The sequence below is a fragment of the Chenopodium album genome, chromosome 17 (assembly GCF_948465745.1).
Source record: "Chenopodium album chromosome 17, dcCheAlbu1.1, whole genome shotgun sequence".
Lineage (NCBI taxonomy): Eukaryota > Viridiplantae > Streptophyta > Magnoliopsida > Caryophyllales > Amaranthaceae > Chenopodium > Chenopodium album.
In genome coordinates this window covers 39,889,321-39,913,188 of record NC_137850.1, presented here as the reverse complement: position 1 = coordinate 39,913,188, position 23,868 = coordinate 39,889,321, and the positions used below count along the sequence as shown (strand labels likewise).

Genomic DNA, 23,868 nt, shown 5'->3' with positions numbered 1-23,868 from the left:
TGACGGGCCGGGTTGCTAGAGTGTAGGTATCACTACCTACCCCCCTTCAACTTTCCCCACTAAAACACAGTAGCTGCTATAATAATTTTCTACCCAAAATAAATGTTAGAAGTGTTATTTTCTCTCGCTAAAAATCAAAATACTCTTTTGATTCTCTTCATTTTCTCTCTCATCAAAACCATTAAGGGTCTGCTCTCATACGATTATTTTCAGTTCAGTTCAGTTCAGTTCAGCTGTAATAAGTTCAGTTCAATTCAGTTCAACGCTAATAAGTTCAGTTCAGTTCAGCTCAGTTCAGTTCAGTTCAGCTCCTAATTTCCTTCTCTTATAAATTATTCATTTCAATTCAGTTCAGTTCAGCTCTAATAAGTTCAGTTCAGTTCAACTCTAATAAGTTTAGTTCAGTTCAGCTCATTTCAGTCAATTAGAACAGGCCTTAAATCCTTCAAAAACATTCACTAAATAGCTCAAAGTTCTCTACAAAAATTAATCACAATGTTGAATATAAGAGATGAAATCGCACAATTACAATAAATTTCTCCAAAAGAACGACGTTATATCAAATTGTAAGTTGATTTGTTCATTTTTCTAAAGAAAAAAATTACAAACCCTAAGTTTTTCATGTATTTTTTGTGATTAAATTTTAATCAAATTTGTATATTTCGTTGCATTTTGTTTGATGTTCTTTGGTTAATTGTAATTAGTTTGATGGAATATGTTACAGATTAGGTGCTTTTATGATTTCAATTTTTTTTTTTTTTTTGAGGATTATGTGATTGAATTTTCTTAAAAAATATAGTTTTTATGTTATTGATGTTACTAAAATAGTCAAACAACTGATTAATTATTTGCAAGTAATTTGGGTGTTTTTTTAAAATCATTTTTCATATTCAAATCAATCTATCTTAATTGCAATTACATTATTACGTTTGAATATTGGATAACTAAAATTAAAACATTGGTTATCAATTTAAAATAACTTATTTGTGAATTAGAACTATTATTCGATGAATTTTGACTAGTAAATTTAATCTACCGTAGAGTTCATTTGTAGAAGGATTAATATTCAAATTGTAATTACAAATTTTGAAGACATATTATCAATTTGATTTATGGAATTGAAGAATTATTTTATCATTTAATATTACTTATTTTATTGATTAAAACTATAATTTGGTGAATTTTTGCAAGTAAATTTAATCTAATGTAAATATACATTTCTGATATAATTCATGCTCATTTGTAAAGGGAATATCATTTAAATAATAATTATTAAATTATGGAAAAATTATCAATTTGATTATGGAATTTAAATATCAAATACTGATTAATATTTTATTTTGTTAATTAAAATGTTATTGGTGAATTTAGGCTAGTAATATAATTTATTATAAATGTTCATTTTAATTTTACTTCATGTTCATTTGTAAAATGATAAATATTCAAATAGTAATTACTATAATTTAAGACAAAATAAAATTTTGATATAATTCTAGTAATTATGACCTTTAAATATTATTTCAATCACATTTTCAAATTAAGATATTGGTTTTGTTAAATTTGTTACATGTTCATTATTCTCTTTACGTTAAATTACACGTTCATTCTCATATTGAAAGATGTTCATTCAAAATTTAATGCTTGTTTATTCTCCTATTGAAAGATGTTCGTTTGCAATCATATAATATATTCATTTGCAATCATATAATATGAATATGTTCATTCTCATATATAAACTATAAAGTTGTTCAATTATTTTAATAGTTGTACTTTATCACATTAAAAGATATTTAATTTGTTTGAATATTTTAGTATTGTTCATTACTATATTGAAATTTAAATCTTATAATGGGTTCATTCTCATATACAAAATTGTTCAATTTAAATTTAATTTGTTCATTCCCGTATTGAAAGATGTTCATTTAACTTATGATACTTGTTCATTTTTATGTTGAAAGTTGTTCATTTAGATTTAAATACTGGTTCATTCCCATATTGAACTATATTCATTTTCGAATGATGTGTTCATATATTTTGTAATTGTTTATAGTTTTTTTTATTTCACTAACATATTTTTGTTACAAAAAGTTGATTTCTTACTACACAGAATCAAATAATAAAGGTGAAGACGACGATTTACACATTGAGAAACGATTTACACACTGTTATCATTTAATTTGGTTATCACATATTGACAGCTGTTAATTTTAATTTCAATTTGAGTTTCAAAATACTTTCAATCTCTTGTGGATAAAATTAAAGGCCAATCACTTATTTATAGCGATTCATTATATGAAATTTGGATTGCATTTGAGCAACAACAACTTGAGAAGAACAAGTACTACCTTCGTTCGTTTCATTTATTTACAACGATTAGACATTTTCTACCCACTTTATGTCAAATTGTTAAAAATAATATGAAATGGAGGTAGTAGGAAGCTTCAAAAGTTTATTCCCATATATATTTCATGTTAATCGATTGTTATTTTTCATAGTCATTTCCAACCTAATATATGTTTATTTATATATTACGGAGTAATAATATATTTTGGTTTTTATGGATTTAGATCTAAAAGTTTATAGTGCTTGATATTATGTGTGAAGTTGTATTGTCTATTTTATTTGTTATCCAATATCTGAAATTTTTTCTTTAATTTTATTGAGGAAATAAATCATTTCTTTTTCCTTGCTTATTACGTAAGTGGTAGTATACTACTATAGGCCACATCCAATAGATATCTAGGTAGTGTGTACCCCTTGTACGCATAGAGTTCATATTAGAAAAGCGACATGTTCATAAACAAAAATCTAAATGTTCATAAACATTTTGCATTATTGATTGAGCATTATTTTTTTCTAAACAATTGTCAATATTAAACGTCCACTAACTAGTAAAATTTGCAAGCTCCCACAAAAAATTATAATCTTTCAACAAGATATGTGTTCAATTACAAAAACATGTTCATACTCCGTAATAAAAAGTGGGTAGAGTAGTAGAGCCATAATAACTGAACTCTTAAGGGGAAAGCTAAGGTATCCTAAAGTGTTTCTTAGAATTCATTCATACTCATTTTGATAGATGTTCATTTCTATTTTCATTATTGCAATATTAATACATGGTTATTCACATATTATTGTATGTCCATTTTCGTATTTATATACTTCCTCCAATCCGTTCTATTAATATTGCAACAATGAACTTTTTGTACTATTCATCACTGTTGTTTGACCATATAATATGATTTATACGTTAAGCAAAATATTGTCATGTGAGATTTTGTTGGATTTGTCTTATAAAATACTTTCAGAATATCTCCTTTTTATAATTTTTAATCTTTCACAATTATAGATATTTAACATATAAAATGTGCTTTGGGATGCGTAATTTCATCCTTGTGGCAATATTAATAGAACGGAGGAAGTACGTTTATTTTCTATTCAATATGTGTAATTTTAATTTTGAATGATTTTCATTCACACATATAATTTGATACATGTTCAATTTTATATTAATAAATATTCATTTTCATAGTAGATAGTTGTTCATTTTGGTTTTTTAATGTTCAATTTTCATTTTGATAATTATTAAATGTTCTTTTCTTTTTCACCAATCAGATCACTCTTAGTGACTCATATTCATCATCTCAAATATGTATTTCCCCTTCATTTGTACACTTTTTGATATTTTCTGATCTTCTCTCTCCTCTTTTTGTGATTTTTCTAAAAAGGTGAACCCTTGTTTGCTAATACAATTACTAGCAATCTGCAAAATGCTAATTATAAGCTTCAAGAATAACATCAATTCCAACAAAAAGTATGAAAGGTTTTTTTTTTTTTTTTTTTTTTATAGGATTTTTCTACCTTTTCGATGATTGTTGATGTGAATTTCTGCATATTATTGTACAGTATTTATTTATTAAAATTTGGTAAGTTTTATCACATTTATGTCTTAATGATAGTTTGCAGCAATGTTCTAATTAAGCTCGTTGTAACGAAACCGCCACCCGAACCTTTCTCTCTCCTCCGCCGGAAGACGAAATATGTCGTGGTCCCTCAATATGTCCCCAGAGAAGAAGACATTGAAATATTAAACGTCGGTGAGATCGTCGGAGATGGAATTTGGTAGAGTTCTACCTACACTCCTAAAAATTTGTAAGAGGATGACACGCGTCGTGTCGTGTCGAGCCGTGAAATGACACACCCTAGCCCGCGGCATGACTCACGTGCCTGGCAAGTCGTGTCACGCTGGACTGCGCGAGCCAGTATAAAAAAAATGATTTATTACTAATTAAATAATTTATATTTATATTTATATATTTATATTTATTTATAGTTCTTTATATTATTATGATTCCTTTTATTGTTTATGTTCTTATTTATTATTCATATTTTTATACTTATTTATTATTATTTATGTTATTTTTATTTTTATTTATATTATTATACTTCTTTATTACGAGTATTATTTAGCAAATAGCAACCATATATATATATATATATTTTAAAAAATTATTTGTTTATGTGCTAAAATCCTTTGCACAGTTTTCGCCATCCATGGGCAAAACGGGCATGATTTTAACATAATGATCTTACCAATTCCTAGAGAGAACCTATTGACAAATCGCATCAATGAACCTATAGCACAACACAGTATATCTTCCATGATTGTACATGCATGAAGTTGCAGAAAATCACATGGAAGAACAAGAAGAAGAAAAAAAAAAAAAAAAAAAAAAATTGGCTTAATAAAGGTTAAAAAACCAAAAACCAACGCGATCCAAAAACGGTGGAGGAAATGGTTTGGGTTTTATGGAATTTCAAACGGCAATTTGCTCAAGGTGGGCGGGGAATTTCCTGGGTGGGGCTCCGAGGATAAGAAAGGCGGGCAGGGAAGAGGTGTGGTGGATGGTCCTTGGGGTGCCAGATGGGGTTAGAGCAGTTAAAGGGATTGGTTTTTTTTTTTTTTTAATTAGTTATTTATTTTTTAATAAACAAATTAAATAGACCAATCAAAAGTTCACATGTCTACATGTGGCAAATAACCTAAGATAACAAGTTACGTACCAACCGATCAAGGTCTGTTAAAGAAGGATGGGTGTCAATGGTGGGATTGTTCGGTGTCAATAGTGGAATTGTTTTCGGAACATCGCACGAGGTGTGATTATTATTTTCTATTTTTCCTAAATATTGTTGTAAACTAAAATGCACATTTGTTAGCCCTTTATATTAAACATAATGGCTATAGTGAGCTTTACTATTCATATATTGACCAAATCTCTTGTGACCATTATAAAAACACAATAAATTTTATTATACATAGTGACCTTTTTTCTTATTGTAAATTAGGTCCATTTAAGAGTTATTTACTAAAAGAGCAATTTTGAATAAGTTGCCCTCTTCCCCAAACAAACACAACGACTAATAATATTAATTGCCCTTCTGCTTTATTATCATATCATCTCGAACATAATTGTATTTTTAGCAAAACTAAGACATATTTGAGTCTACACATCCATACTTAAAATTTAACGAGAATAGATAAGATCTAGAGAAAATACACTAAATGCAAAAATAACGATAAAACATTTGAATGTGTTTTAATTAATCAACAATATAAACCCTAAAACATACCAAGAAAAATCATAGGTTCATATTTAGCTACACAAAAGCAATACTAGAATACTACCAATGCAACAAGCATAATTTTTTTTTTTTTTAAGTAACATACAATTTAAAAATGGTTCCAATCGCCCTACATTTAATTTCCTCATGTCATATTATCAAACAAAGAACAAAGAAGTAGCAACTAGCCCTACAAGAGCCGAAACTTGAAGTTGAGAACCCGAGTTAGGCTTGGCCGTTGGTGCAGGAGAATCGGCTGTTGGTGCAGGTGACTCGGCTGTTGGTGTAGGAGACTCGGCTGAGGGTACTGGAGCCTTGGCTGGCTGACCATGCGAACCAGGTGGAGGTGCCACTGGAGGTGAATGTGGAGATATGACATCAACGGTCAATCGTTGTCCTTTGTTGCAATGCTCTTCATTCCCACTGATGAAGTAGAAGTATCCTGGACTTTCAAGCTTAATCACGGTGTTGCCGTCGGTGTACGTAGCAGTGGTGTTGGTTTTGTTACAGTGATGATAGTAGCCATATTTGTCTACTATCAGAACTGAATCATTCTTGTATTGAAAATCTGCACCACCAAAAAATAAAAGAAAAAGTATCTCATATATATAAAAGAATTATCTATAAATCCCTTGATTTCAATAAATCCCTTTAGGTTTATAATAATTAGGATTCAATACATCCTTTTAGGATAACAATCGTAATATCTATTGATTTAAAAGTAGCAATCTCAACTGATTTCAATAAATCCCTTTAGTATTATAAAAATACATACACAAAAAAAATTGAGCACATTATAAATTTGAACTTTTCACATTAGAAAAATTGATAAACTCATAACAAACTAAAACATATAAACCCTAATCTAAACCAATAAATAGTTCATACTTTTTACATATAAACCCTAATCTATACTCTATTAGTTATTATAATAAGTGGTTCTCTTGATTAGTATCAGTAATTCAATATATCCTTTAAGATTTCGGTTTTTTGTTTTATGATTTCAAAATATGTAGTCTCAATTAATTTCAATGTATCCTTTTAGAAGATTATTAATAAATACACTCTTAACAAAATGAACGAATCATAAACTTACCATTAATTAAAATCAAGAAAAAAAAACTCAGAACAAATTAAAGCATATAAACACTAATTAGAAATTATATCACACAATATTACCATTCATTGTATGATAAAACTTTCAATTTAAAACATTCAACATATACTGGTATAATAAAGTGAAAAATAACGGTATGATGATGCAATTAACATATTAAATTATGAATCAAAAAATTAGATGAAATGAAATCATATAATGAAATAAAATAAAAACATACGTAGAGAATCTCCAATATGGAATCGTTGGGAAGAAGCCCAACGTTGAAAGAAATCAGTATCATTTCCATCAGGAACACGCCAAGTAAGATTACCACCAACTTCAAAACTCTTAAAACAATCCACAACACCTAATTGCATCCCAATTATCACACAAATCATGATTAGTGAAGCAAATCCCATATTAATCTTCATCTTTAATAATTTAACACAATAAAAATATCAAAGTTTTTTGAGGAATAAGAATGAAAAATGAATATGAATGAAAAAAAGGTGGGCTAGTAAAGGTTATATATATAGGAGGGTTAAAAGGGATTGAAACGGTTAGAATAAAAAGAGAGGATATTAAGGGACGTGGGAGAAGTTAATAAAAATGTGGGGGTAATTAATATTGTTATTGACTAATTTGACTCAATCTTTGGGAATCAACGTGTATAGTATAGGTGCGTTGAATTTTTACCGTTTGAAAATTATTTACCATTCAAACTTTCAACACTTATCTTTTCAACACTAGTACTATCTTTACTTTGAATTTTTTTTTCTTATAAAAAAAATTTGTTGATGATAATGTATTCGTTGATCATTGTAACTTTTATTCGTATGTGCAAGTTCATAGGTTTAAAAAAATGGAGTAATAAATAAAATAAAAAAAAACACTAATATCATCATTGTATGCATTTACTTCTCACAATTATTTGATTCCATTTCCATTCATAACGATTATGTAAAAGTTTTGTGTAGAACGGACTCACGTGAGTCCGGTCATACAAATAAAAGAAAAAAAATTGAGGAAAAAAAATCTTAATGGTCAGAAATTAGATAATAATAGTCAGATATTAGATTATTATGGTCAGAAATTAGATTATAATGGTCATGTATTAGATTATAAATATCATATACTATATTATAACTGTCAGAAAATAGGTTAAATATATCAGAAAATAGGTTATATATATCAGAAAATAGAATAAACATATCAGAAAATAGGTTAAATATGTCAGAAATTAGATTATAACGGTCAGGTATTAAAACCCCTACTTCCTTCCTCTCTTTCTCTCTCCTCAACAACCCACCATTTACATTTTCTCCCTCCTCTATGAAAATGGCGAGACCTCAACCACCATCAAATCGCCATCAAACCAAATTGCTACATACAACTAAAGCACAACCAAATCGAACCATCAACTCCTTCAAATCGAACCATTAAATCGCAACCATCAAAGCGCAGCCAAATCGCAGCACGTCGACGGTGGGTTTAGCGTTCAGCGTTCGATGACGGTGGTGTTTAATTGCTGCGATTTGAAGGTGGGTTGTTAATTGCTGCGTTTCTAGGTTGAGGAGGGTGGAGGACGGTCGGTCTGGGTTTGGGCTTTTTTGGGTCGGTGGTGCGTGGTGGAGTTGTGGCTATGCTCATTGACGACTTTAAAATCGTGTTTGTTGGGCTCTTTTTGGTCAGTGGTGGGGGAGGGTCGCCGGTACCGGAGGTTGGGAGGGAGAAGGTCGCCGGCCGCTGATAGGGCTGGCAGTGACAATGGGTAGGAGATGGGAGTATGCAATAAAACCAGACTCACGTAAAACGGACTCACACAAAACCTTCTCAACGATTATTGTGCTCTTTTTCTTTGTTAATTCACTTAATAGACATAATGATAATTAAAACTGATATATTTATTTCCTTACTAGTAGATCATAGGATTATTGTGAATAATTATTAAAGATTATTTACCTTTATAAAAAAAATTAAGAGACAAGAATTTGATTTGTTTTCTTTTTTGAAAGATATTTGATTTGTTTTCTAAATTGGTATTACTTACTCATAAGGAAAATCTAGTGGTTGTCAATTAGCCTATAGATATAGGTTTATATCCTTGGCATATGATTTGGTGGATAATATATTGTGATGACAATTGGTCAATTGGATATTATGAAATTGATTTGTAACATATCTAATTACTCCGTAATTTACAAGTTATAATACAGAGTATAATTTTGTTTTCATATTCAACTCATGTCATTTAATGTCACCTTATTTTCACTTATTTCAAATAAAATAAGTTAAATATGAGTAGTTTTTTTAGCTAGTAAATAAGTTCTATAGTTTAAAAGAAATATATAATTTTGATAATATGTACGTAGGGCCTGTTCACATTTACTTAAATTCAGTTCAGTTCAGCTCCAATCAGTTCAGTTCAGCTCCTAATTTCCCTCTCTCATAAAATATTCATTTCAACTCACTTCAGTTCAGTTCAGCTCCAATCAATTCGGTTTAGTTCAGTTCAACTCAGTTCAATTCAGTAAATGTAAACAGGCCCGTAGTACTGTAGTTTATATTTTAGAATATATAATACTCGACTACTCGTATGATATACGAGGTACAAGGTATAGAGTAAAATTTTAAAATAATACAGAGTAATAACTCTTGTGTAAAAAAAATAAAATAAATAAATAAATTGAGGTTGAGCACACAATAGTCAAAAGCTTTGAACTTTAAATGCTTAGTTGAAAAAGAACATAAGATATTAGGATTAATTATCGGAAAAAATTATAAATGCAAGGGCTGCATTAAAGAAATATAAATGAAATATTAAGAATTATTAAGCATCGATAACATCAATTAACACGTGCTCGTCAAAAAAAAAAAATAATAATAATAATAATAAAATAACCGTGATTTTGTTATAAATTCCTGGAATTATACTCATCATTTTAAGAAAATGTATTATATAATGCTTTATATGCATTACAGCTTATGTATATTGAACACTGACATAAATAGGTGAAAGGAATATTACTTAAAATTTAGCTTTATTATTTATTTGACGGACCCAAATTTAGGTTACAAAATAAGCCAAAAGCTTTTAAATGGAAATCTCTTACTTCAATTTATTTTATACTAAATGAAGCCCGTGCGCACGGTTTGTTTGAATGTTTTTTAAATAATTTTTTATATACATATATATGTGCTAAAATTTGTTATATATTTAGATAAAATTCCTAATATCGAAATATAATATTTTATATTTAATTAATTTAAACAGGGAAATCTCATTCTCCAATTTTTGCTTACGTGTCATTTAAATTATTTAATTGTAAAAGAAATTAATAATCCCGTATTTAATTGGCTACCACTAAAATTTATTATCCTACATGGCGCGTTGAAAAATTAAATCCTAAGTGGCTCTCTAAAAACTCGGGGAAAAAACTCCCCTTATATATATATATATATATATATATATATATATATATATATATATATATATATATATATATAGGAACCAAGTAGTATCAAAAGTGAGTATCTAAACTATGAGCCATGCACTTATCCTTCTAATATCCTGGAGACCTCGATATCCTCCATCTTTTGAAATGAAGTTTCTTCTACTGCTCCACAGTTGAAACATTTAGGTTCGTTCGTCTTTTGTCTAGTGAATCGATTACAATTCCCCAGCAATCGATCATGCAAAGCAGGCCATAGAAGGGCTCGAGCTCTCTGCTGCCGGCATTAGCGCACTCCAAACACTATCCCTGCATGCATCATCAATTACATAACTATCATGTCTCATAATACTCATCACTGATTGAATTGTGAACTTAGCCTTTGGGTGAATCTGGATCTTCACATTCTTCAGCAGTTCAGCTAGATAGGGTGAAAAAGTATCCCATCTCCACCCTTGTCTTGTTCCCACAGTTCTTCTACTGTCGCCCCTGCTAACCCGGGATTCTGGGGTAGCTTAAGTTACCACATTCATAAGAGGTTTGTTTGTAGCCCATTTGCTGTGCCATGGCAAGCTCAACTATCCCATAAAATAAATGCTAGTGTTTCACAGTACTTTCAAGAAGGCTAATATTTAAAATTAGTAGTTCTTTCTATTACAGAAGTTATTTGCACAACGCGAACACACTACACACCCCAAAATTAGGTCCATATAAACAAAAGGGGTTCACCACACCAAAAACTTTCTTTTTTACAAGTGTTACAAACTCGAATTATGAAAAGAAAAAATAAATTGCAATGTTGCTGATATTACAAAACTAAAATTTTAGATGGATTTATTTGACTTCCCAAGGGATTACAGCAATATCATCATCAATAGGTCAAAAAGAGAAACAAAAAGAAAACACGTCCTATATCCTCTGAAGGGTCAAAAAACTAGAAGCTCTAACAGTTTCATATACAAAAGGCAAAATTTGAAGTTTTGAAAAATCTGACGACGTTTTTGCTGCCCGTCTATCTGCAGTTGACCAGCATCCACTCTTTCAAACCAGGAGCAAGGCATCCCCGCTGAAGCTGCAGTAGAAAGTCCATGGACGGCGAAGTGCATGTCCTGCAGCAACTGACAATAAGGCATTTAGATAGGAGCATCACACAAGCATGGTCCAGCGCTCCAAATTTGATGACAACCATCCAATACTGCTCAAGCAAACAAGCAAGAGATTTAGAGATCCAAAGATCACCTCCTCCAATCCTGCCGAGAACAGGTTTACTGAGTATTAAAAAAAAATGTAACTTTCAGTCTCAGTTCAGCCAGTTACGCACAGCTTAATGCAAACAAAATGCAACAGTCATATTTCCTTTGAACAGCATAATACTAACAACTAAGTAATAAATATAGTACATAACCAACTGAAATACTATGTTCTCATTTTATATACTCGTACACAAGTACTCCGTAGATTACAACTAAAACTAAGATGATAGATGGGAAAATGTTGGCAACTAAGCAATCTTCTAAAAGACGATCGAATTTCTTTTTCTTTTTCATCATTAATTTTCAGAACAAAATGAGCCAGCCAGTAATCTTCCCTGGGCTGGAGATCGGGTACATAGGGCCAGATGGGTCTGATGTACTTTATCCCCCAGAAAAAAGAAAGGTTGTTTTTCATTGACCCTTGAAAGATAAATGATCAAAGGAAACAATAGAATTCCATGATGACAAGAAATGGTCGAAAAAAATAATCACCTGAAAGCAGACAGAAGGTCCTATAAGTTTCTCACTTAAACTTTGCTTGCAATAGCAGCTTTCTGATTTGTAATCGTTTCTTGGAGCAGCTTACGTTTCTCAGCTCTGATATCAAGAATACTTGGTGCCATGGGTTCGAGAGACCCATGCATCTCAACAAGGTCAAAAAATTCTTTCTTTGCCAAACTTTTCTTTTGAATGAGTACGTCAACCACAACATCCACAAGCTTCCGGTTACGTTGCAAGATCTGACAAGAACAAACAGTCATACAATAGAACCAGCCAACAGATAACACCATCAACACTCATCTACTGTACCTTCTTAACACGCTCATAACATAAGTTGACTATCCTTAGTGCCTCCAGATCAATGTCCTGATAATTGGCAATGTATTAATCAAACCATTAGACACATATACCAAAAACAGGAATAAGCAGGTTATCCCTTTAAAAAAAAAAAAAAGAAAAAGTAAAGCAAGTTAAAAGTTGGGACCTGGTCTCAATTTTATATGGTTCAACATACACTGGTAAAAAATGAGCTTGAGTCAAAAAGTAATTAGCAACTGTTGGGAATGCTTACATCAATTTTTTCAGAAACCCAGAAGTTGTTTAAACCATGATGTTTTTCGGACAGGCCACCAAGAACAAAAGTACGAGCTGCTGACCGGGCATTATCGGCTGTTTCAGCCCATATAGTGCTCAACTGCAAGAGTTCAGTGCAGTTAGAGTCATCTCTACCAAGGAGGGCAGAAGAAACAAAAGTTAGTAAGCTAGCAAGCAGATATCAAGAAGGATAAACATAATAAACCAGACACCAGATTTTTTTATAACAATACTCTACCACATCATCTTCTTCTCTTGCCAAACCGAGGGCTTGTGTACGTTAGGTCACAGGTTCAAACCCCCTCCCCCCTTTGTAATTTGTAATGCCTTTGTAGCTTAAAAAAAAAAAAAAAAGAAAAAACCCTTCTTCCCTTGCCCTTTTTTTCTATAATTATTTTACTAATGCAAACATTACCCTTGTTGGGAATTTGATTTGAAGTCCAGTGGATTGAGAAATAGGGGTATTAAGCAGTATCATCCATGCACCAACACATATTAACATTCATCAGATGTACAAAACTAGAAGTTCAGAAAGAGACTGACATTCATGAAGAAAAGAATAGAAGAAATACATTAGCAATGTTCCCGTCAACCTATCAATGGCCTGGTGACTCAAAGAACCTCTCACTTTCCCAGCAGTGTTTTCAGATTTGTGCCATATCTCAAGTCTCACACTTAATTTTAAGTAAGTATAGTGCAGACAGGCTAAACCATAGCAAATCACTAAATTCCAGAACCTTTTATAATCTTAAGTATACAAGACTGCACTGCAAGTTTAGAGTATCTAGAGTCTATTTGCCATCCAACAGCAAATCCCCCATAATTAGCTTTACCAAGAAAGCTAATTATTTTCTCACAGCATAATGCTCCATCAAAAATTTGTATTTAACAAATGTCTATTTGCTGAAATAAGAGGCTTTCGTCAAATAAAGTACTATACAGACTAACTTGGGCTGGAAACTTTATATGGATTTGGAGTTAATCTATGATACAGCAAGCATGCCACTTGAACATCATATCATGAAACAAGAGAAAAGTAGTAAATGAGTTGCAGATAGGAAGCTTTTTAACTATGGGACACTGAATTAAGTCTTGCTAACTTAACCTTTACTTCTTACTATAATCACAGCCTCACAGTAAAGACATAACGATAATAAGCATAGATGGGCTACAAGAGTAGCAGTCTACAATCTACAGACTTAAACAACAACCTAGAAAAATGCAGGAATATTTTTGAATTTTGATATTTCAGAAACATCACACAAGTCATGCTAATTTTCCCTCACCTGGTCTTCACCATACCATATCTCATCAGCTGCTCGAGATGCTAGCTGAACTGTAATGTGATCCAAAAGAGACTGCCGGCTGCATAAAGAAGATAACAGAGAAGGTGAGTACATTCTTTGAATGCAGACTGCAACTCTGAAGTCAGCTATATGCATCTGAAGGCACCATGAATGAAGGTCAGATGTGCTATAAGTTGTGACACCTGCTTGCTTGTGAGTTGCACGTAAATGCACAAAATGAATTTTGTATAACGGAGTACTATTTATTTCTCATTGTTCTAACTGCTTATTCCAGGATATGGCTGTATTGAAGATACATATCAAGATAGGCAGTACCAAAAGTCCAGAACTGACAAAAGACATACATAACCAGACAGTGTCTTATAGATTAAGGGTTTCAACTCAAGATAGGTCCTTTCTCTGGCTTTCATGCTTTGGTTGTAGATCTATGTTCTACTACTCACTACACTTCTTAGTTCTTACCATAAATTTGTTACTATCTGCCCATCATTGTTTTCTTTCATCAACATTTCTTTTACGTTGAATCTGAGAAACAGCCTCGTATAAAGCTAGGTATACCCACATCTTTCTATACTGTCAACAGTAAGATCTACATTTGCTGATCTGTTGTTGTACACTATTGTATTACTTGTATACCAAATACAGAAAGGACAACCATGACTACAGAATAGTGGTAGTGAAGGAAACCTACCTTAGCATTCCCTCCTTAAATTTGATATGATCAATTTTAGAACGAACATAACCAAGTTCCCTGCCAGCCCTAGGAGCAATATTTACCTGCCAGGAAAGATTTAAAATTTAAATACAATATCATGACAGAGAAGACAACTTCATCAATGAGAATAATATTTGAAAAATGATGAAAACAAAGCCAGGATAGGATCATACAAATTCTATGTTTCTAAGATCAGGAAAGTTCACAGCTGCTATAGCTTGTGCTGCTTCATTGAGAGCTACACGCTTCCACATTTCAGGACTCCTCTCCTTCCTGTCAAGCATTCCTCTTTCTTCCATTTGTGCAGCTTGTAACAAGTCATCCGTTGTTATCTGCATACCGCAACGAAAATCATGACTAATGATTATAGATCTAGAGAGTGACCAACTTCATTGGGGCAGGTGGCCAAGCACTACCTTGGTAACATTTTAATGGAGGTTACTAGGAGAGGTGCATTCAAGTCAATCTAGTCAACTAAGTCAGTGCACTTTGGGTTTAAATAAATAATTGATGCATATCCTTTTCATATTCAATCAATCAATCAATCAAAGCCTTAATCCCAAAAGTGGGGTCGGCTAACATGAACCAAATATGATTATTCCGTGTAGTCATCAACATAAATCTTTCTCCTCCATCCCTTACGATCCAAAACTTCATCCTCACGTAAATCCATGCACTTCATATCCTTCCTCACTCCTTCCAACCAAGTCATTTTTGGTCTCCCTCTTCCTCGTTTAATCCCTCCATGATCCCACTCTTCCACTCTTCGCACCGGTGCACCCACGGGTCTCCGTCTTACATGTCCAAACCAACGCAGACGATTTTCCCTTAATTTATCTGCAATGTCTGCCACACCTACTTTCTTGCGAATAACCTCATTTCTGATTCTATCTCTTAAAGTGTTTCCACACATCCACCTTAACATGCGCATTTCCGTAACCTCCATCTTTTTAATATGCTCTTTCTTAGAAGCCCAACATTCTGTACCATAGAGCAACACTGGTCTTATGGCAGTCCTGTAGAATTTTCCCTTCAACTGTAGGGGAATGCTTGTAGGGGAATGCTGCGGTCGCATAACACTCCCGTGGCCGCTCTCCATTTAAGCCACCCTGACTTAATTCTGTGGGTTACGTCTTGATCAATGTCACCATTCTTCTGGATGATCGACCCAAGATACTTAAAACATTCACTCATGGTCAAATCCTTTCCATCCAAACTCACCACTTCATTGCTTGTCCCCCTCTGAGTGCCAAAACGACATACCAAATATTCAGTCTTACTCCGACTTAGCTTAAACCCTCTAGATTCCAACCTTTGCCTCCATTGCTCCAACTTAACATTAACCCCGTCCTTAGTCTCATCCACCAAAACGATATCATCCGCGAACAACATACACCATGGAACCTCATCTTGAAATGGTCTAGTTAATTCATCTAGAACCGTTGCAAAAAGAAAAGGGCTTAATGCAGACCCTTGATGCAATCCGATTGTAATAGGGAAATCTTTTGTCAACCCTCCGCATGTTCTCACATTTGTTGACACATCCCGATACATATCCTTAACTAGGTCTACATACCTTCGTGGGATACCTTTCTTCAACATTGCCCACCAAAGTATCTCTCTTGGCACCTTGTCATATGCCTTTTCATATTAAAAAAGGCTAAACCTAGATCCAAAATTCTCAAGTTTAGGTTAACCAAACAGATTGGAACATGGAAGTGCCTCTCAATTTTGCTTTCATTCTTACTGATCTTGAATTTAACAACGAAATATGGTGGTAATGCTGTCAAGTAAATCCAGTTAACTTTGATGCAGACTTAAAACATAGGGAAATCCAATAATTTTACAAGGGGGAATGTACACGGGTGATACAGTTGCCATGAAAGCAAAAGACTGTATTCCAAAATAGGTGAGTGATGGATTTTTTCTTTTATATTTTTATTCGGGCGGAGGGAAAAAAAGGGAGGGCAATGGGATAATAAAATTTTCTTCACTTTATAATAACTAACAAATCAGTATTTGAAGTTAGTGTCTAATTTTCAAGAAATGTTTCATAAAAGAACTGAACTTTATTCACATTTCTGCAAACTTTCACTGGCAAGGAAAATATGAGCCATCAAAGTCCAATGCTTCCAAGAATAAAATTACCTCACTTCTGCTATCACGCAACATACTGATAGCAGCAACCTCAATAATATTTGCAAGCTCTGCCCCTACCATACCATCAGTCATACTAGCAACAGCCATATAGTCCACATCCTCTGCCATTGGTTTCTTGCGAGCATGAACCTAAGTCCAGAAGACATAAGAATAGTAAGTAGATGTTAAGGGGAGAAGGTTATTCCAAGAGGGCAAACGGCTTTAAAACTGCCACTCGTTGTCTAAATAGATTTGATTGACATTATCTGGCTTATGAATACATACGAAAATAAAGCTGATGCACCTTTAGAATTTCGATACGCCCTTGAAGACTAGGTTTTGGAATATGTATCTTCCTGTCAAACCTACCAGGCCTAACAAGTGCTGGATCTAAAATGTCTGGTCTATTTGTCGAAGCAATAGTTATCACTTCCCCTCTGCCTTCAAACCCATCCAAGCACACAAGGAGCTGTCATTGATATAAAAAAAGGAAGATAAATAACTAACTATATCATGAAAAGTTCCATGTCTCTGCTTCAACAAACATCATGGAAGTGGAACAAGATAACTAAACCTGATTTAGAGTAGCATCACGCTCTTGTCCACCTGAACCTTTTATGAGACCGCGCTCCCTCCCAACAGCATCCAATTCATCAATAAAGACAACAGCTGGAGCCTATCCAAGTCCCAAACCATTACAGACATGTTACTGTTAGCTCATCTTTCAATCTTTTGCGAATCTTGCTCACTTATAACAGAAAAGATGAGCACGAGACATATAAAATGAGAACTTAGTAAGAATACGAAGACAAAGTTTTTATAATAACAAAAGAGGATGAAAACTGTCAACATGTTTTACGCTAGTACTAGAACACATTCTGGGAGAATCCAGATAAAATAAGGACCTTCAGTTTAAGTATGACTTTAAGTAACAAAGATGTACTTACATTATCTCTTGCTTCTTGGTAAAGTGCTCTAACACGAGAAGCACCAACACCAACGTATATCTCCACAAATTGAGAGGCAGATATAGAGAAGAAGTTTACACCAGCTTCACCAGCCACAGCCTTTGCTAACAGTGTCTTCCCAACTCCAGGGGGTCCACAAAGAAGAATCCCACCTTCAAGAAGTTGATGCAGCAATTTATTAACAAACAAAAGAAACAACGTGAAATAAAATGACTAAACAATTGAAACTGACACCAAGGACAAACAACAAATGTTTTATTTGGTACCGGGAGGTTTAAGTGATATGGTAACATTTTATTCATAACTCGTATATTTTATATACTTTCCATCGAATATCTCCTAGGAAATCATAAACGCAATTATGGAAGTCCTCCTCAGGAAATTAAGGCATCTTGAAGAATAAGACACAGAGTAATTCTAACACCAGAAGTCTTTAATCTCTGTATGGAAAGACTCTTTAACTTAAAAGCATTTATCTTTTACAAAGCGTGGTCAGGAAGTATTGCATTTATGTTTGCGGATAACTTCTTTCTGTTAGGGGAAGCGAAATTTAAGATTCAGATGCAGTTTGGCAGTAAGTGAAATCTCGACCCCTGTTTTATGAAGTCTAGCCAAAAAATGAATGCCTCAATGAGTAAAACAACTTCCTCCTCAAATTCCTCCCAAACTAAAATTGATAACTTCAAGGAATGTGAAGACTTAAAACTTACTCAAGTATCCCTCTTAAATTAAAAAAAAAAAAAAAAAAAAAAAAAAAAAAAAAAAAAAAAAACCCACCCAAAACCAGCATAACTTCATCTTGGAAGTCAAAATGCTGGTCAAAGGCTGAAAAGCATACCAAATCACTTCTCCAATCAATTCCTCAATACAATCAACTTAGACCAATCATGAATAATCTTGATAGAATTTCTGGTAGATTATATAGGTGTTGATATACAAATGGAAAGAAAATTTCACTGGATTTCCAGGGGACATATTTGCAAACCAATAAAATAAAAGGGAGATTAGGGCTCCACTAGTGCAAAGACCTAACAATCTGGTCTGGCAAAGTCGTGACTTGAAGCTGATAAAACTCAGGCACACAAAATTTCTCAAAGATAACTATTGAAATGAAAATTATGAACCCAGGAGTTTCAACAAGACTTCCAATACATTGAAAAGCACTGACAAGGGTTCAAATTCTTCTTTAAGAGCTTACAATGGATTCTGGGGAACGAATAAGGAAGATACAAGCGCATACAACGAAATGGTAACTAGACTGGGATTATCCAAATAAGATGAAAGCCTGCGTGGCTACCTGTTATATGTCCATGAAAATTTCTAGGATTTCTTCAGAGTATAAAGAACATCATGTCCAAGTCACCTCTCAAAACCAAGACATCCTCTAATTAGTCTCCAAAGGTCTATTTTCCTTGAAATGCACCACTCAATCAAAGATAATGGTGTTAGACTGTAAGCACTCAGCAGGGATGAGCGGGAATGGGTATGGGTATCTCCTGGACACCCCAAAATTGGAGCAGAAATCCTACTGCTCAAACCATTGCTAACGGGATCCCTGATTTCAATACTAACTGTAGCTTTTGCCCACATATATCTGAACCAATGAAACACTTCCCTATAGCTGAGATATGGGATCTTCTAAAACCCCCTTAAATGATCTCAGAGAGATTTAAAGCCTGGATAAAGGAAAAACTCCTCAGAAAAAGAAAAAGAAAACTTTTGGACCTATCTTGTGGAGTATTATATTTTCCCTTTTTTTTCTGTTCATGTGAAGAATAAGAGGTGGAAGATACTGTGGTGGGCAGCTTTTTTTTCTATCATGTGATAAGTTGGGAGAATAATGGCAGATCTAAGTTCTAACCAAGCTTTTAGTCATAAAAAAATAGTGGAAAAGGCAGTGTTTATAGCACCACTTTGGACTCTACTCAACAGGCTTGCTTAGAAATTAGATGCATTTCTGCCGCTATAGACTCTAAAGGGCTAGTTTCACATTTCACCGTTAATGTATGTCTGGCACTCTAGGAAGATACAGAAAAACATATGCTGACTGCATCTAACAATCAGAAAACTCATTTTAATAAGAGCAGCAGGTGTAATTAACGTTATCTAAATCCACTCAGAAAATCGTCTCCTCCGAATTGCATAAGGCTATGGATTCACAATGTATTAAAAGAAATTTGAAAGAGAGTTAGTAGTAAATCAGGTGGGAAGTGAAGATGCAAAGACCCCACCCCCCTCTTTCTGAATAACCAGTGTGCCCTCCTAAACAAAATAGCTGAATAAGAAGTGCTGCCAGTGTAAATGCTAGTCATATATTTTCAGAAAGGGACACATCAACATGAGGGGATGGATCAGTGGAAAAGGAGCATTTTAGTTAGTGGATTGCTAGTATTGATGATGATATTGTATTTATTAACTAGAATTCTAGATAGTGAATAAAGCACTTCAGACCATAAAGTTATAAATATAAAGCAAACAAAGGAAGAACAGCTATACAAGGAAAGAATAGCTGAGAAAAGAAGGAAGAAAGGCCAAAACAACTAGGATGTAAACCGTAAAGACATACAAGTGATACAACTGGTGGCAAAGGAGAGAGGAAAGTTGAACATCAACTGCTTGGGGTCTGCTAGACAAAACATAAAGCGCCACAATTTCCTTCACAAGGCCATCTCAAAGAACTCTTGAGGGGGTATACGTTTAACACCTACTAGTTGTCTACAAAATTTCTTATTGAGGCCTCTCTTTTGAATTTCTCTAAAGAACATCACTGCCTGTTCTCATATAACAATACCCAAAATAAAATAAAAATGCTGTCACTTCCACTTGTTGCCACAAACCTTTAACCAGAAGCTTTTAGTCTTTTACTGACAGGCACAGAAACAAGTTAAATGACAGCGCAAGCTATTTATGCAATAGCAGTCATATGACTCATATCCAGGTGAAGATGAAGATCTTTCACACAGCGTGTGAGGAAGGATTACAGGACCTTGTTTTGTAATTTTTCAGTAAATATGAGAAATGCAATCTAAGTTATTAGCCAAAGGAGGTACAGAGAAAAGAGGCACTGCAAAACTGATTTAGTCAACAGACCCAGTTTCCAGTACATGGCTTTTGGCAACAACAAAATTCAGGTATATATAAAATGGAAGACATAAGAAATTTGCAGAAATCAGACCTGGTATCTTCACTCCTCTTCTGCGATACATTTCTGCATGTGTGAAAAATTTAACAATCTCTTCCAGCTCAATTCGTATTTTACCAAGCCCAGCAACATCTGAAAACTTCACATCTACATCTCTCTCCAAAAATTGAGGTGGCCTTTTATGGCGTGCTCGACGAACACGAGCACCAGACTTCATGAACTGTGAAGCCATCTTCATGTAAGCGTTTTGCTCACCACCCTTCCCCTCTTCTTCTCCTTCTTCATCTTCACCCTCCAATCCTTGCATTTTCCTCTCTAGCTCCCTCATCTTCTTCCTTTCCTCTGCCTCGGCTTTCTCAATCTTTATTCTGTCCTCATAATCCTTCCTTTGCTTCCTATAATTAAGAACAACTGTCCGGTAGAATATGATAAAGAAGACAACCCCAAGGGCAGTAGCCACATTTTTGTCTCTAGCCAAAGAAATCCATATATAACCCATTTCTCTATAATTCTTCCGAGCCTGACGCAATGACTGTTCGTGCTTCATCTTCTGCAACTCCCTTCTCTTGGTTCTCTCCTCAATCTTCTTCTGCTGTTTCACCATCTTCTCCATCATCTCCCTCTCCTCCCTCATTGCCTTCATGTCCTCTTTTCTCTGCTTCTTCAACTCCTCCCTCATCTTCTTCAACTCTAAAGCCTTCTTCGATTGCGGCCTTGTTTTAAAAAACGTATTGATCGCCCAAAAGGGTACCTTCGACAAGAATCCCAAATATGGAGAAGGAATCTCTGGCTTCTTAACCGGTGGACTATATGCATTCACACAAAATGAATCAATCTTCAACTCATCCCATTTACTCCAAAAGTTAGGATTACCCTCAGAAGAGGGCAACACAGTCCTGAAAACCCTAGAATCATCCAAAACAACCAAAACCCACTCGGGTTTTCGCCTCAATGCAGCACTAGTAGGCTTAATTACATGCTTAAGCTTACCCTCCTCCATCAAATTCAATACCTCAGTAAAGGGTAACCTATCTCTAACTACAGGCAAACCCTGAGACCATGATTTAAACTGTTCTGGGGTCAATGCTTCTACTGTTTTCTTAGCACTACGCTTCTTTTCGGATACTTTTGCCGCCACAGCCGGTTGTGGCAGCGCAGTTGAAATCACTGTTAGAGTGACAGACAACTTAAGGAGTTCCAACCCATTATTGGTTTTCTTGTTCTCGTCATCATCTTGTGAGTTTTTAGACAATTGACATGAAATTCTAGGGTGTACATGAAATGGGCAATTATGTTTTTGGGATTTTGATGGAAAATTAAACAAGGGAAATGGGTGTTTAATTAAAGCCATGAAATTTACAAATAATTATACTACTAATTAACAAGAATGAAATACAATTGAGAGAAAGGAACACAAACTTGATTGAGGCGCGCCCAAGTAATTGCAAATTGGTGCAGCATGCATTGGTGAAATTGAAGTTTCAGATAGTTTTCATCTGCTTAGGAAAGCATAGCTTCTTGAGTGAGAGAAACACTGCCCTGACTAAAACAGGAGGTGTTGGAGATTGGCGTTGCAGAAAAAAATGAGATAGCCAAATCCAAAAATTAAACTACGAGTCTACGAGTATTTCTTTTTCCATGGGCTGAAGATTTTAAACGTCACCCGTGTTTTACCGGTAACGCCCGTATGACATTACTGCACAAATTTACCTTTACGTGCTTTTTTACTCACTCTAGTATTTTCTCCTCCCAACAAACCACCACCAAGTCACCAACCCCCACTAGCCAAGGGCTAGTCATCACAGGCATTAAAATCAGATCACTTTTTAAAATAAAATTTGGATTGAGGTAAACCGTTTGGGATTTTCGAATATCCAAGATGGAAACGTCGGGGATAAGCGTTCCTCCCCTAAAGGTTCGAAAACTCCAGACATTTTCTTTTTTTTTAAAAGAACTTTTAAAAACAGAGAGAATATTATACAATAAAATAATGCGAGTAATTTAATGAAATTTGCTTAGAACTTTGTGTTAGTTAAACTGTGTCAACTAAATAGGAACAACAATAAATGATTAAAAGTGTGCACACTCACAATATGAATTGGCAACATGCATGGTGACATCATATGGTAAAATGAAATGCTTAAGGAGTTTGCTACATGATCATAGTGTGATTTCAAAACTCCACCTTTTTTTTTCTTTAGAAAACTTTTAGAAACAGAGAGAATATCATACAATAAAATAATGTGAATAAGTTATAAATTTGCTTAAAAGTTAAAACTTTGTGTCAGTTAAAGTGTTTTAACTAAATAGGACAAAACGAGTATTATATAATATTAAAGGTGTGCACACTCTCAATATGAATGTGCAACAATGCAACATGCATGTAGGGCTGTCAAACGTGTCGTATCGTGTTCGTGTTCGTGTCAACATTAAACAGGTTGAAAAACCCTTGACCCAAACCTAACCCATTTATTAAACGGGTTACCCGGGTAACCTTTTCACCCATATAATATATAATAAACTAATTAATATTCAACATAATAATTAAAAAGACGTACATCATTAACGATACTACAAGAGATTAAAGCTACTGATTTTGGCCACTGTGTAAGATGAAGATTACCTTACTGATAAATGGTTGTGCCCACTGATTTACCAAGAGGAGGAGATTAGAGAATATTTACTTTTTAGTGAAAATTAAAGAAAAATTATGAAGGATATTAGGAGGTAGAAGATGGCGTTAGTTTTGATGAATTGAAGCAGGGTGAAATCGTGAAAGTCTTAAATAAAGAGTAACTGAGTACTATCTAGAATTAGACCTAGCAAATGGGTCATTTAGGTCGGGTATGGGTCGGGTCATTTCGGGTCGGGTCATTTCGGGTCGGGTCAAAACGTTATCGGGTCAAGTTCGGGTCGGGTCAGGTTTCGGGTTGATTTCGGGTCAACTGATAATCGGGTCGGGTCGGGTTTCGGGTCAACATTTCGGGTCGGGTCAATTTTCGGGTCGGGTCGTATTCGGGTCGATGCATTGGGTTAAATTCAACTCTATATACTATCTCCGTTTCATATTATTTAC

General features: G+C 34.0%; 2 protein-coding genes across 6 annotated transcripts; both read right to left on the bottom strand.

Annotated features, from left to right (window-relative positions):
• Positions 1-5,780: 5,780 nt before the first annotated feature.
• On the bottom strand, positions 5,781-7,152 carry LOC145589296 (early nodulin-like protein 7). Its single transcript, XM_081645817.1, has 3 exons — positions 6,960-7,152; positions 5,951-6,190; positions 5,781-5,878 (listed from the first exon to the last, which is right to left on the bottom strand). Exons 1-3 carry the CDS (start codon positions 7,150-7,152, stop codon positions 5,781-5,783), a joined length of 531 nt encoding a protein of 176 aa, XP_081501943.1.
• A 3,700-nt stretch (positions 7,153-10,852) lies between these two features.
• On the bottom strand, positions 10,853-22,391 carry LOC145589675 (putative inactive ATP-dependent zinc metalloprotease FTSHI 2, chloroplastic). Of its 5 annotated transcripts, none has more exons than XR_014101780.1 (13): positions 20,826-22,391; positions 17,630-17,802; positions 17,257-17,358; positions 16,987-17,151; positions 16,692-16,832; positions 14,717-14,875; positions 14,520-14,605; positions 13,808-13,886; positions 12,499-12,621; positions 12,237-12,293; positions 11,919-12,166; positions 11,413-11,441; positions 10,853-11,282 (listed from the first exon to the last, which is right to left on the bottom strand). XR_014101780.1 is itself a non-coding variant. In XM_081646354.1 (13 exons), the coding sequence occupies exons 1-11, from the start codon at positions 22,141-22,143 to the stop codon at positions 11,954-11,956; spliced, it is 2,616 nt and encodes an 871-aa protein (XP_081502480.1). In that variant the 5' UTR covers positions 22,144-22,391; the 3' UTR covers positions 10,853-11,282; positions 11,413-11,423; positions 11,919-11,953. The 5 variants fall into 5 exon arrangements, 4 of the variants coding, with proteins under 4 accessions (XP_081502480.1, XP_081502477.1, XP_081502478.1 ...); XM_081646354.1 differs by having other exon boundaries at positions 11,413-11,423; XM_081646351.1 differs by having other exon boundaries at positions 10,853-11,441.
• Between the last annotated feature and the right edge of the window lie 1,477 nt (positions 22,392-23,868).